General features: G+C 40.3%; 1 protein-coding gene and 1 pseudogene across 1 annotated transcript; both read left to right on the top strand.

Annotated features, from left to right (window-relative positions):
- The first annotated feature begins 395 nt into the window (after positions 1-395).
- LOC148714446 (protein NO VEIN-like) lies at positions 396-7,567 on the top strand. The gene is made up of 4 exons (XM_089929955.1): positions 396-1,428; positions 1,519-2,216; positions 4,046-4,258; positions 7,166-7,567. Exons 1-4 carry the CDS (start codon positions 396-398, stop codon positions 7,565-7,567), a joined length of 2,346 nt encoding a protein of 781 aa, XP_089786081.1.
- Positions 7,568-7,880: 313 nt separating this feature from the next.
- On the top strand, positions 7,881-9,422 carry LOC148714445 (wall-associated receptor kinase 17 pseudogene; annotated as a pseudogene).
- The last annotated feature ends 3,645 nt before the right edge of the window (positions 9,423-13,067 follow it).

The raw sequence follows: 13,067 nt of genomic DNA, 5'->3' as shown, positions 1-13,067 counted from the left end.
GAATTATATTTACTGCAATTCTTATTCTGTATACGAGATAATCAAACTTCTGAACTATGGGATAGCGTAAATCAAGGATTTAAGTGCAAGTGCCAGGGGGTGCATCGCACTGTGCTGGCACATGCACCGCATCAGACCAAAATTTTAGAATTAAAATTTAAAATATGCTAATGAAATGCAAAATAAGTGTCATGCTAAACTGTGACAGGTGATGGTACTGACCTGGCATGGGCCACACTTGAAACCTTGCTGTGAATATTCCCTTCTAAATTGACCTTGCATTCAATCATGTCACAATTGTAATTTTTCTCGAACCCTCATGTTTCCAACACATCTTGCAGGTGTCACTGTAGATGATATCATTGAGAATTAGGTTGGTGATTATTTCAAGCTTGATGAACTCATGCCAAGAGCTAGCAGAAGATTTGCCTTCAGAAAGAAAGCTTTCATTGTTGAAGAAGTTTCATGATTGTGATATCTGGTTGACAAATCAATTTTCTGTTAAGGAGTTCAGTTCCCTCGGTTATGGTGATTTCTTTGAGTTTTTAGAGAAATATGCTTCTGCCCTTCCCAATGAATTACATAGTTTCTTAAGTGGGGGATTCTATCATCCACCTTGCTTGGAGGTCTCTATGCTTCAGCAACAGCTAGGAGTTCTGCTATGTCAAACTGAGAGTAACTGGATTGACAATGGTGTTATAACCAAGCATGATGTTTCCATGCTTCTTAAGAAACAATTTCCGACGATCAGCTTCCAAATTGTTGGAAGCGAACCCGAGAAATGCTTTGTAGATCTTATTAAAAGGCAGAAGGAAAGTGATAATTCAAATTGTATTCTTTTCTCAACCACATTGTTGGGGAAACGATGGACTGGAAACTTGTTGCAATGCAGTGAGAAATCTTCATTAGAATATGCAGGGTTAATAAATGAGGCAGGTCAAAATTCTTTTCCTTTTGGAACTGTTTCTTCCAAAGATGCCATTAAATGCTTACTTAAGGCTCCAATGTTATCAGATTTACGGTCTTGGTCACAATGGGATCTTGTATATTCACCCTCGCTTGGCCCCCTTGTAGAGTGGCTGTTAAATGAAGTCCACAATAATGAATTATTGCGTATAGTCACAGTGGATGGAAAAATAATCAGGGTTGATCCTTCAGCTACTGTTGATGAATATTTAGAGGCTTTGATTCAATGTTCTTCATTACAAGCGGCAGTTAAATTGTTATCCTTGTTGTCTTTATATGGAGGTACATGCAAGGCTCCTGTATCCCTTCTAAAGTGCTATACGCAGCGGGCAATTGATGTCATAATAAGAAATTCTAGTGATGTGACAGAAGAAAACACAACTGCTGGGAGTTTGATGCCTAAGAGTCCACTGCATGGTCTAGCCCCATTTGATAAGGTCTCCAATGGTGATCTTCTTTCAGGTAATCCTCAAGGAACTTCTGAAGCCATTTATCGAGGGACTACACTGTGCAAAAGCTTATCTAGAACCAATAAAACAATCACTTTTGTAGCAAGCTTTGTGGTTGAATGTCTTGGCCATTTGCCTTCAGAATTCTGGAGTTTTGCAGCCGATGTATTGGTTTCAGGACTTCAATGCTTTGCCAAAAATGCTCCTTTGGTCATCTTGGATGGATGTAATAAAACTGATCAACGTCTCATGCTTCATGACATTGGATTGTCACTTGGAATAACAGAATGGATTGAAGATTACCATGCATTCCATTCTGCAGCAGCTAGTGGCTCTAGGATTGTCCGTGAAACTTCTTGTACGCTATCTTCTGCTTCAGGCATGGAGTGGAAACAAGCACCAGATATATCAGAGAAACCTGCCACTGACACTCATGAGATGTTAGTCAGTGCTGTGACTGATGCTGCTCTGTCCAATGAGAGTAATGAAACCTATGGGCAAGTTAGAGGAAAGAAAAATGCTCATGTAGCTGGTGGACACCATAAAGAATTTGGTCATACCTGCAAAAGGGAAGTTCTTGCTGAGGCAACTAGTGAGAATTCGGGTGTCTCAGAAAATAAAAAAGTTCAAGATGCAAACCTTATTATTGAATCCATTCGATGTGAAGAATTTGGTCTGAACCCAAATCTCAGTTACACTGAAAGTTGCTTGCTAAAGAAGCAGCATGCTCGCCTTGGAAGAGCACTTCATTGTCTTTCACAAGAACTATATTCACAGGATTCACATCTTCTTCTTGAGCTTGTAAGAATCTAGGATGTTTTTCTTACTGAATGTTATGAAAAAATTGGCTTTGCATGATACTGGTTATTGAAATTAATGTTACGAAACACATCCTCTTGAACTTGTAGCAGCGACCACATTTTCTTATAATGGTAAAGAAAAATGTACTTGCATTATTATGGCCCATGGAGTCAAGGATATGATAGCTTGAGGGGGTATGGATATCTGATTGGTGATATTCTTATGCTTAGTTGTCCTAATTTTGTATATGATGAAAGTATAGCCTGAAATCATCTTTATCATTCCAGCAATTTACCTTTGGAGCAAAGTCCGCCGAACCCATATCGGTCGGCGGGCGAGTCTGTACGGTACCAATTCAGTATCGTACCGATATATAGTATGCTTGGGCGTGCCGGTTCCGAACTGGCATGGCCATTTTTTTAAGTTTGTCAAGTTTGATTGATCGGTAATCAATTTCTTTTAACTTTTTCAATGATTTTAAGTATAATTCGATATTTTTTGATGTTTTTTGATCCCGGTATAACCTAAATGATGCCTCTTGTTTTTTTTGAAGTGATACAAAACATAAAATGATTAGTGAGATGTTGCATGCTACAAGAATTCACATAAAATATCCTAAAATCAACTAGTAAGGTAGAAAATATAACATAATACAATCAATTACAAATATTTAAAGTACAATATATATATCGATATTTAAAATCTCGTTGAGTAGCGTTATCTCTCATAGATATCTAGATCATTAGTAAAGTCAGGAGACATCATCGTATAGATCATCTATATATCTACAATATATCATAAAATCAAAGCCAAAATTAAAACTTTTGGCATCGTCTTTCCTTATTTTGCAAATTTCAAGGTATTTTTTGGTGTCTAAAAAAAAGAGAATGAAATAGATAAGAGGAAGCATACTTTATTTAGGGTTGGATCCTCCTTCAATTGTGCTGAATCAACATATTTTTCGCCATGGAGAAGGGGAGAAGAGTATTCGGATAGGTTGGGAAGGCCTGGGAAACTTATTGGGCCTTCTCAATCATCTTTTAAAACAAAAGGAAGAGAGGGGGAGGGGGCCGGTTCGGAATCGGTCCGACTCGGTGCGAATCGGACGGTTCCCACCGGTTCTGCACGGAATCGGCCAGTTCAGACTGAGTCCAGGCAGTTCGCGACCGGTTTCGGCCGGTTCCTATTGGTTCGGAACCGGTCCGGCCGGTTCGGAGCTTGTTCCGAAAAAAAGAGGTGAACCGACCCGGTCCCCCACCGGGTCAGCTTGGTATGGGCAGAACCAGGTGGTTCCGCCCGGTTGGTTCGGTGGACCTGGTTCCGCCCGGTTCGGTGGACCTTGCTTTGGAGATTGCTTAGTTTGATCCTTTTAGTGGGTTTTAGTGCCTTGCACTTTTATTCCTTTGTAATCTAGTTTTTACCTTGATTGTGGGCAAACATCGTTATGAAAATATACCATTTTTCCTGTTAAGAATGTTTTGCTGTACTATGAAAGAAAAAAAGTGATGCACGACTTTATGCTTCATGATTCCCTTGTAGTTGGACTTCATCATTGATATTTGAGATGCCTTTTATTCGATTATTAGGTCTGTGTTTTCTGTAGATTAACATGGGCATTCCCTAGATGTTGTTATCTATTTATTATTTATGTCCTTCCCATAGAAAGAAGAAGTTAGCTTGTGAGATGGTATTTACATTTTCTTCTTTCTGGTTAATATGTTCATTATTATCTCTTGATAGATTTTGAATTGTTCTGCTGTTATTCACCTAGGCTATCATATCTATCTACGAAGACAATAACTTTCTGACATTGTTCTGTTGTACACCAGGTGCAAAATGCAGATGACAACATTTACCCAGAGCATGTGGATCCAACAATAGTTTTCATTCTGCAAGATACTGGTATTGTTATTTTAAACAATGAACGAGGGTTCTCTGCTCAGAACATCAGAGCGCTTTGTGATATTGGAAAATCAACAAAGAAAGGATCAGGTGCAGGATATATTGGGCATAAGGGCATTGGATTCAAATCAGTATTTCGGGTAGGCCTGAAGAAGCTGCTTTATCCAGCAATGGCTATTATAGTCTGTCATGTCGTCTTCTTTGTTATTGTTTATTTGTTTTTTTCTCCCTTTCACGTTGTCTATTGATTGTATTGTATTCACATGCTATGCATTCTTACATTGATTACAGATATAGCTGAAAGGACAGAAAGTTGGAAAATGGCACACTTGAGGTGGGGAAGTAGAGGAAGGGAGAAGAGAGAGAAGCAATGTTTGGGAAAGTTGGAGATGGTGAGATGAGTTATAGGGTTTTACATGAAGGGCATTAAGATAATCCTAGAGTTTAAACAAACTGCACCAGTGTTTGTCAAACTTGGCCGCACCTTTGTGAATCTTTGATTAGGATCCATGACATGATCTTTTTCATGTTTTCATCATGATGCTATGTAATTTAATCACCTCTGTCAACTTTTAGCATATCCTTTGTGAGAGCTTAAGATAAAATTAATGATTGGAAAAGGCTTCAATTGGAAAAGGCTTCTTCTTCATTGATAAGGGTAGGAGATGTGATGGATTAGGTTATAATGATCTGCTTTTAGTAGATGCACTATCATTGTGGCATCAACTTCTCAATTCATGGGACAACTGAATCAAAACTTGCCATGATATGTCTTAAAATTTGCACTCAAAATCTTGACAGGCTTCTTATTTTCATTCCACCCGATGCAGAGATGTATAGTGTCAAAAATGCAAGTGATGGGTGCATAGTGACTTGAGAAAAATATTGAAGGTAGGAAAGATAAAAGTATTCAGTACATAAATAACCATTGTTTTTCAATGTTTTTATCAAGTTTATTTATGAAAGAAGACTTGCTTCGTCATAACAAGCGCCAGCCTTTGACCCAATCTATACTATATTTCAAAGAGACAGTCTTCAATTTTGGAATATTCTCCTATAGATTTCATATGTGTACTTTTTGGATAAAAATACTATTTACTCATTTGCTAATACCTGCCAAATCTTAATATTTGTTGGTTTCATAGGCTTCATTTAGAAAGAATCTAATCAAGTCTCTCTCATATTCATGTATCTCAGTCAACATGGATTAGTATCTTATTGCCCTTGTATCAATTATTCCTATCCTTATATGGAAAAAATCAAATATTTATGTCCTTTCTTTTTTTATGGTCCACTGTTTATTAAGCTTTTCTGTTCTGTTATCTCATTAAGGAAAACAACTGAACAAGAGTTATTGAAGACGAACCATAGTTGGAGCAACTTTCAATCTTTTTGAGTTATAGCTATTGATAGAATTATGGAAACTTGGAGACAAAAACTGTTAAGATGCATTTTTACGCCACTTTTTGGGTGTACAATAGCACTTAATTGTCTAATGACAATCTCAAGGAATGAGAGATAATAAATCCATAATTTTTTACCTAGAGTTACACTCAATGAAATTCTAAAAATTTGAAGATGGATCAAAAAGTTATGGGCATAAGGATGATTAAAGTTCAAATTTGGGAATTTCACTATTCTAGGGGTTCTATCTACTTGAAAATTCTCTTCTTCCTTTTCCTTCACAAATCTCAGAAAATGTCCTAAATTCTCCTAAACCACTGGACTAGATATTTAAAAGATTTGACTATCTCTTGATCTTTTTCTCAACCACCAAGCCAAATGCTTCTAATCATTACAAGCATGCAAATGCGAAGTGAATGATTAAATGACCAAAATAATTGCTCATATATACAATGTGGTCTTGTAAGTCAGTTTCATGTTCTGAACCAAATTGAGAAGTTCAGTTTTTTGTTTTGGTGTTACTGCCAGTATTTGACACCATGAGAATAACCGATGCGAATGCTAATATGCTTAAGCGTCAGTTGTTTGTTAACTGTATGAGATTTTCTTTTCAATTCTTTCACCTTGATGACTTCTTCCCCATTATTTGTCTATATTTTGGTATCACTCTGTATTTGTGAAAATGCACTCTGTGCACTCTCTAAAAGATCATATCAATCAATAAAGCATGTTGAGCGATTGATTATCTTTCTATATGATATATGGAGAATGGTTTAGACTTACCATTTAGATATACTGTGTGACAAATGGAGTGGAGTTGTGTTCTTGAAGTGTTGGGTGAGGTATGTTTGATGAGTTTCATAGACAAGTTATACCTAAATCATTATTTTAAGTATTGCATGTGATAAAGTGATTGGCAATCAGGAGTCAACGTGTATGAGGTAAGGATTATAGAGTTGAGATGGGCAAGAAGGATGATTGGATTTGTGGGGAATCATGGAAAAATAAGGTGAAAAGAGTATATAAAAGGAAGCTTAGGTGTTCCAGATAGAAGATAAAAGTCCTAGACAGGTGACTGAAATAGCATCATCTTGTGCAGAAAAGGTTAGAGGAGCTTTTGCTAAGGAGGCTTTTGTAGAAATGTACTGAAGCATCTGAGGTGAGGAGGGAGATCCAAAAGCTCTGCAAAAATTGATTTGTGAAGCTTGTTGATGGAGGATATAGTCCTTGATTGGAATTCATCACCTAGAAGGCTCACTTGATGACAATGATATATACGGACTAAGGTTTATCAAAAGATTATTCGAATGATGATTCCTAGTAAAATATTTTCAAGTGATAAGTTAATTTTATGATAAAATATTACTATGTGTTTGGTTGAGTTATCAGAGATAAATGAGTTGGCAGCTTATTGCTAGTTAATTGTTGAATGCTAGTTAATTGCTCAATGATATCTTGTGTCATTGGATCATATTACATCTATCTTTTGGTACCCTTTCCTTGCCCTTCATTTGTTAGTGTGCTCAGGAGCCTTCATCTTTCTTCTTCGTAACATGCTGAAAATGATATCCATTTTTTTTTTTATTTTGAAGATATATTTTGTATTCTGCTTTTCTGAATGTATGACTGAAATTGCTCATCAGGTTACTGATGCCCCCGAGATCCATTCAAATGGTTTTCATGTGAAGTTTGATATCACTGAAGGTCAAATTGGTTTTGTTCTGCCAAATGTGATTTCTCCTTGTGATATTGATATGTTTAGAAGGCTTTTATCTGGTGAGGAATATCAAACTGATAGTAACTCGTGGAACACCTGTATTCTGCTTCCCTTCAGGGCTAAAATTCGAGAAGGGACAGGTATAAACTCCCTCATATCCATGTTTTCAGATCTTCATCCATCTTTGTTACTATTCCTGCACCGGCTTCGGTGTATAAAGTTTAAGAATATGCTTAATGATGAGCTTCTTGTTATGAGGAGAGAGACTCTAGGTGATGGCATTGTAAGGGTTTCTCATGGTAAAGAGACAATGAATTGGTTAGTATAAGACCACTCCTCTCCTGATTGGTCTGGGTAATTTCATTTCCCCTTACGTGTAATTAATATGAAACCATGCATTTATAGTGGCAGTCATTATTGTTCTCCTCATCGTCGTCGTCGTCGTCGTCGTCAGACAATACCCAAAAAATTATTGAACTGCATGCTCCAACCAAATGAACGATTGAAACCATCGGAGCAAAAAAAAAAAAAAAAAAAAAGCTGCTCTGTACGGACGGGCCCCAAACAATTATTAATCTTGATGCCAAATTCAATCATTTAGATTTCTTTCACAAGTCCTTGTGCTCGCTAACTTGTGGAACATGTCGCTCCAACTAATGCGAATGAAACTTCAGGGTGTTTGGATGCTTAAAATTAGATATTGTGCATTAGTTGGAGCCATGCTCTCATGCTGCTACAGGTGTAAGAAGGGTGAAGCAAAAGGGATTACAGTGCGCACCCTTTTAAATAAATTCTCATGTTTTAGAATTTCTTTTTGAAAAAAATTCTTTTTTTTTTAAATTTTAGCATTTAAATTTTCAAATTTCGTGCAGGTGCAGGGCTAGCTCTATTAATTATACTGGTCGTTGGAAGCCTATTAATTATACTAATCGTTGGAAGCTTGTGGGTATACCGAAGATTGAAGGGGAGGAAGATTGCTAAACTCAAACAAGAGTACTTTCTGAGAAATGGTGGCTTTTTGTTGCAACAACACATCTCTACCCGTGAAGTCAGTTCTAGGATCTTCAGTATAGCAGAACTAGAAAGGGCGACCAATGGCTTTGACGAGAATCAAGTTGTGGGGCGAGTGGACACGGTACTGTTTATAAAGAAATTTTGTCGGATGAGAGTGTTGTGGCCATTAAGAAGTCGAAGCTGGTGGATGAGAGCCAAATCGAGTAATTCATTAACGAGGTGGTTGTTCTTTCCAAGATCAAACATGAGAATGTAGTCAAGCTCCTGGGCTGTTGCTTAGAGTCCCAAGTGCCCATGCTAGTTTATGAATTCATACCCAATGGAACTCTCTTCCATCACATTCACAACGGTCGCTCTTCTTCTCCAATGTCATGGGAGATTCGTCTAAGGATCGCTACAGAAACCGCAGAAGCACTTGCCTATTTACACTTCAAAGCCCCCGTACCAATCATTCATAGAGATATCAAGTCCTCCAACATACTCTTGGATGAGAATTATACTGCAAAAGTCTCGAATTTTGGAGCTTCGAGGTTGGTTCCATTTGATCGAAGTCATGTGACCACTCTCGTTCAAGGGACACTAGGCTACTTGGACCCCGAGTACTTCTACACCAGCGTGCTGACGGAAAAGAGCGATGTCTATAGTTTCGGAGTAGTCCTTGCGGAGCTCTTGACGACGGAGAAACCTATATCTTTTTGCAGGCCAGAAATGAAGAGAAATTTAGCATCACATTTTGTTATGCTGCTGGAAGAGAACCGCCTCTTCGAAAAGGTGGACCGTAGGTTGGTGGAGGAGGCTGGTGTGCGGCACCTGTCTGCGGTCGCACAGCTCGCCATGAGATGCTTGAGTCTGAAAGGTGAAGAAAGACCAACGATGAAAGAAGTGGCTGTGGAGCTTAGTGCATTGGGAAGGCTCATGATGAAGCAGCAATTAGAACAACGGAGCAAGGCAGGGGACTCCTTGGTGGAGAAGCCTTTAAATGTGAACAACTTTGAAACCGCAAGACAAGACAGTGTGGAGTGCCACTTGCTATCACGCATGGATCCTCCCGTATGACTAATTTTGTGTCATCTAAAGCAGAGACTAGCTAGCTAGGGTATGGCATAACGCAAGCTGGTCATATCTTTTGTGTGTAATGGTTATGAAGTATGTAAGATTTACCAAATAATGGGGCTCGTTTTTTTTTTTTGAGTAAATTTCTTTTCTTCTTCGCCGGAAAGTATAGGCCGACGAAAAGCCTCCCGGATCCCCAGTTTTGAGGTACACTCAACTCCCTTTTTCCTCGTCCTCGCCCCCCCCCCCCCCCGCCTTGGCGTGATGCCTGGGTTAGCCGGCTGCTTGCCGATTGCCGCCGCCATCGTTGGACGATTCCGAGCACCACCATGGCGGCCATATTTTGAGAAAGGATAGCTTTGTCATCGTGCAACTAGCCATAGATACCCTGTTTCTTGGAAAATCCCTCATTGCCCGGTTTATACTAGATGGTCTTTTCGAGCCTATTATTGTTCAGTTTTCGTATCATAACTATTGGTATGGATATGGTGTAAACATTAGCCATAGCTAGAAACGTGGTACGTAAGCCAACCATGGATAGGGATGTGGCATGTGAATAGCCAGTCACATGCAAGAGCATGACGTGTGAATGGTCAGCCACGGGAAGGAACGTAGTACGTGTAGCCAGTCACGGCAGTGTAGTGCTTCATAGCTTTAACTTGTGCTTGTAATTTGTGTGATTACTTTCAAAATATGATTGCTGCAAAACTTCTGGATGGTGAAATCTTTAAAAATGGAAGGCCTTGTAATGTTGTCACCAATGAATCCCATTCGAGAGAGAGAGAGAGAGAGAGAGAGAGAGAGAGAGAGAACTGGTCCTAATGGATGTTCTTCTTGCATCTTAATTTGATAGTTTTCATCAACTTTTGGCATGGGTGTTGGTTATGTAGAATAGAAGTGCTCGTGACAAGTGCATGCCATTCTAAAAATAGAGGCAGCTCTGATGTGTATTTCCATTGTTCCTTAGGCTGATGAGGTTTATTAGTATTTGGCGTGCTTTGTGACTATATGTATTAAAATTTTCTTGACAACATTATTGGGAAAATTAGATGTGAATGATGTTCATTGGGAAAATGAAGTTTGGATGATGCTTGAGACTTTTTTGTCGAACTTTATACTTTCCACGGTCACAGGGGCGGCCCAATACATTTAGAGGCCCTAGGCGAACTCATTAGAAGAGGCCTTTTTTTTATTATTATTTAAATAATAAATTTTTTTGTTAATAAACTAAGTAACTACAGTTACTTACTAACTCACCTGCCTCACACAATCACACTCACGGTGAACCGCCGATTCGAACCGGGGTCCGGATTAGTGGGAGCCGCGATCAATGGCCAGTGGGATTTGGGAAGTGGGAACAGGGGAGGAGGTCGGGAGGTGGGACCGTGGGAGGATGTCGGGACTCGGGAACTGGGAACCCCGAGGAGCCGAGGAGGCCGGAGCGGCGGAGGAGCTGAGGAGAGGAGTAGAGGACGGGGTCACGGGAGGAGGTCGGAGCGGCGGAGGACCGTGGGTGGGGGCTTCCCTGGGCCGGGACTCGGGAGTCGGTCGGAGACTCGGAAGTCGGAAGAGCCGAGGAGCCTGAGGAGGAAGTCGGAAGTCGGAACTCCGGAGTCGGGACTCGGAACTCGGAAGGCCTCGCCGCCTCGGTCGTCGCGGAGCCCGGAGGTCGGAGGAGCTGAGGACGGCGACTCGGAGTCGACGAGGAGAGGACGGGAGGCCGGAGGGTCGGAGCTGAGGCCGGAGCTCGGAGCCGAGGAGGAGGCAGCACGAACTGCACGGAGTCACGGACGCACGGTGGACCGGAGCTCGGAGCCAAGGACGGCGACGTCGGCGAGGAAGAGAGGGTTTTGCGCTCGCCGCTCTCACAGTCTCACTCTGCAAGCTGATTCTGCCGAGAACCGGAGAAGGTTCCGGCATTAAAAAGGCAGAGAAGGGGGGAGAGAAGGGGGGAGCCGGGGAGGAAAACCCTCTGCCAGACCCCATCTGCCAGACCACAGACGCCACCGCCCACTCCCCGTCAGCCCGTCTGCAGCCTTTCACGTCGCCGCCCAAACCCACTTCCCGTCTGCAGAGCTTTATGGAGGAATAAAAAAAAAAAAAGTGGCTGGGTTGGGGGCCTTCCTTGGGCCGGGGGCCTTAGGCGACCGCCTCAGTCGCCTAAGGCTCGAGCCGGCAGTGCACGGTCAGTGATCACCTAAGAGAGTTGTTTTATTTTGTGTGTGTCAGGGGTAGAAATTTGTATATATTGGATACAAATATATATTTGTTTTATTTTGTGTGTGTCAGGGGTAGAAATTTGTATATATTGTGTGTGTCAGGGGTAGAAAATTTCCACGGTCAGTGATCACCTAAGAGAGTTGTTTTATTTTGTGTGTGTCAGGGGTAGAAATTTGTACTTATTTTGTATGTAAGAGATAGCAAACAAATGTTATTGAACAGCTGGCTAGATGCATGGGTGGATTCTCTAGCCTTAGCAATACACATTTTTTCTGGTCCTAATTTCATCTTTCTCAAGTAAGGTAGCTCAATTTTCACAGTCAGCTACTTTTCTTCTCTTGGTGATGTCTTTGGGATGTCTTTGGCTGGTCAGAAGAACATATAGAAAAAATAAAATGGAGAAGACATGGTTGGCATCCAAAGAGAAAGTAAGTACTATAGCAAGGAAAATCTCACCATCAGTGGGAAAGATAAATATGTGTCATCAGTTAATATATCTGCTAACATTAGAGCAAAAAGGGTTCTTTATTTGTCTCCTAGAATATTTTGGGGTGACTTCCTAAATTGCATGATTATCTCTTCAGTAGCTCCTAATATTTGCTGTCAGCAATTGGCTGAAAAGTTCATGGAAAGTGCATCGCTACAGAAACATAATAGTTGACTTATTCTGACATTGGTCTGTGGTCCTATTGGTATGGATTGGGCCAAGACTACACATTCAGAATAAATTAGATTGTACAGACTGACAATATTCATGACTCAAGGGAGGCCCCGTCGCTCCTATTTTCCATTGTTCTTTGTTTAAAAATTCAAGTCCAATGTACCTTTCTCCAACAATCATCTCCCCTTGTCATGCGCCATACTTCCACCAAAGGTTCGTCGTTCTTTTGCTGCTTCTCTCTCTATGTTGCTCATTTCTTCTTGATTTAATGTACCCAACACGTTTTGTTGGGTGTCTTTCTTGAGGACCAACTGGTCTGATCTGAACCAAAAACCTTACCCTCCTAATTCTGTATAACGTTTCGATGCTCTCAGCTTTCCCTCGGTACTTCTGAAACGTAAATTCTCACACTACTCTGATGAGTCCCAAGTCCTGAATTTGTGGAAGTGGGTGGTGAAATGCACAGCATGTACTTGCGATATTTGAAATTTTGAATGAAAATGGGAGTAAACTTCTACTTATCTTAAATCACTTTAAAAGATCGCACCTTCCAATCTTTAGACTCAACTAATTTAGTTTCAAATTCTGGCAACCTACAACTTGGAAGACTCTCTGTATAATATAGAAATTTGTATAGTAATCGTATAGGTTCATATTCTGGGTTCATTATACATGTTGTAAGAAGGCAATCTCTTGATACGTTAATGTCGAAAAATAGAAAGAAAACCTGTTGGTCCATGGCAAGATCAGGCCATTCAAGGGGGAAGTTTTGTAGGAAAAAAAATAACCAATCCCTAATAAAAGGGATCTACTTAGGGTACATCGATAGGATTGATCTACCTGGTGGTGGTGGTGCACATGTCATATTGGCCCCCAAAAT

The sequence above is a fragment of the Phoenix dactylifera genome, chromosome 3, assembly GCF_051530095.1.
Source record: "Phoenix dactylifera cultivar Ajwa chromosome 3, Ajwa_hap1_PhDact_Kaust_v1.1, whole genome shotgun sequence".
Lineage (NCBI taxonomy): Eukaryota > Viridiplantae > Streptophyta > Magnoliopsida > Arecales > Arecaceae > Phoenix > Phoenix dactylifera.
The sequence above is the reverse complement of the archived record's forward strand: the minus strand, read 5'-3'. Positions and strand labels throughout refer to the sequence as shown.

Excerpts from the sequence above, each read along its gene's own strand:
- LOC148714446 (XM_089929955.1), top strand. The coding sequence starts at position 396 with ATGAACTCATGCCAAGAGCTAGCAGAAGATTTGCCTTCAGAAAGAAAG. Across the intron at positions 2,217-4,045 it reads CACATCTTCTTCTTGAGCTT|GTGCAAAATGCAGATGACAA; the intron begins GTAAGAATCTAG and ends GTTGTACACCAG. Across the intron at positions 4,259-7,165 it reads GATTCAAATCAGTATTTCGG|GTTACTGATGCCCCCGAGAT; the intron begins GTAGGCCTGAAG and ends ATTGCTCATCAG.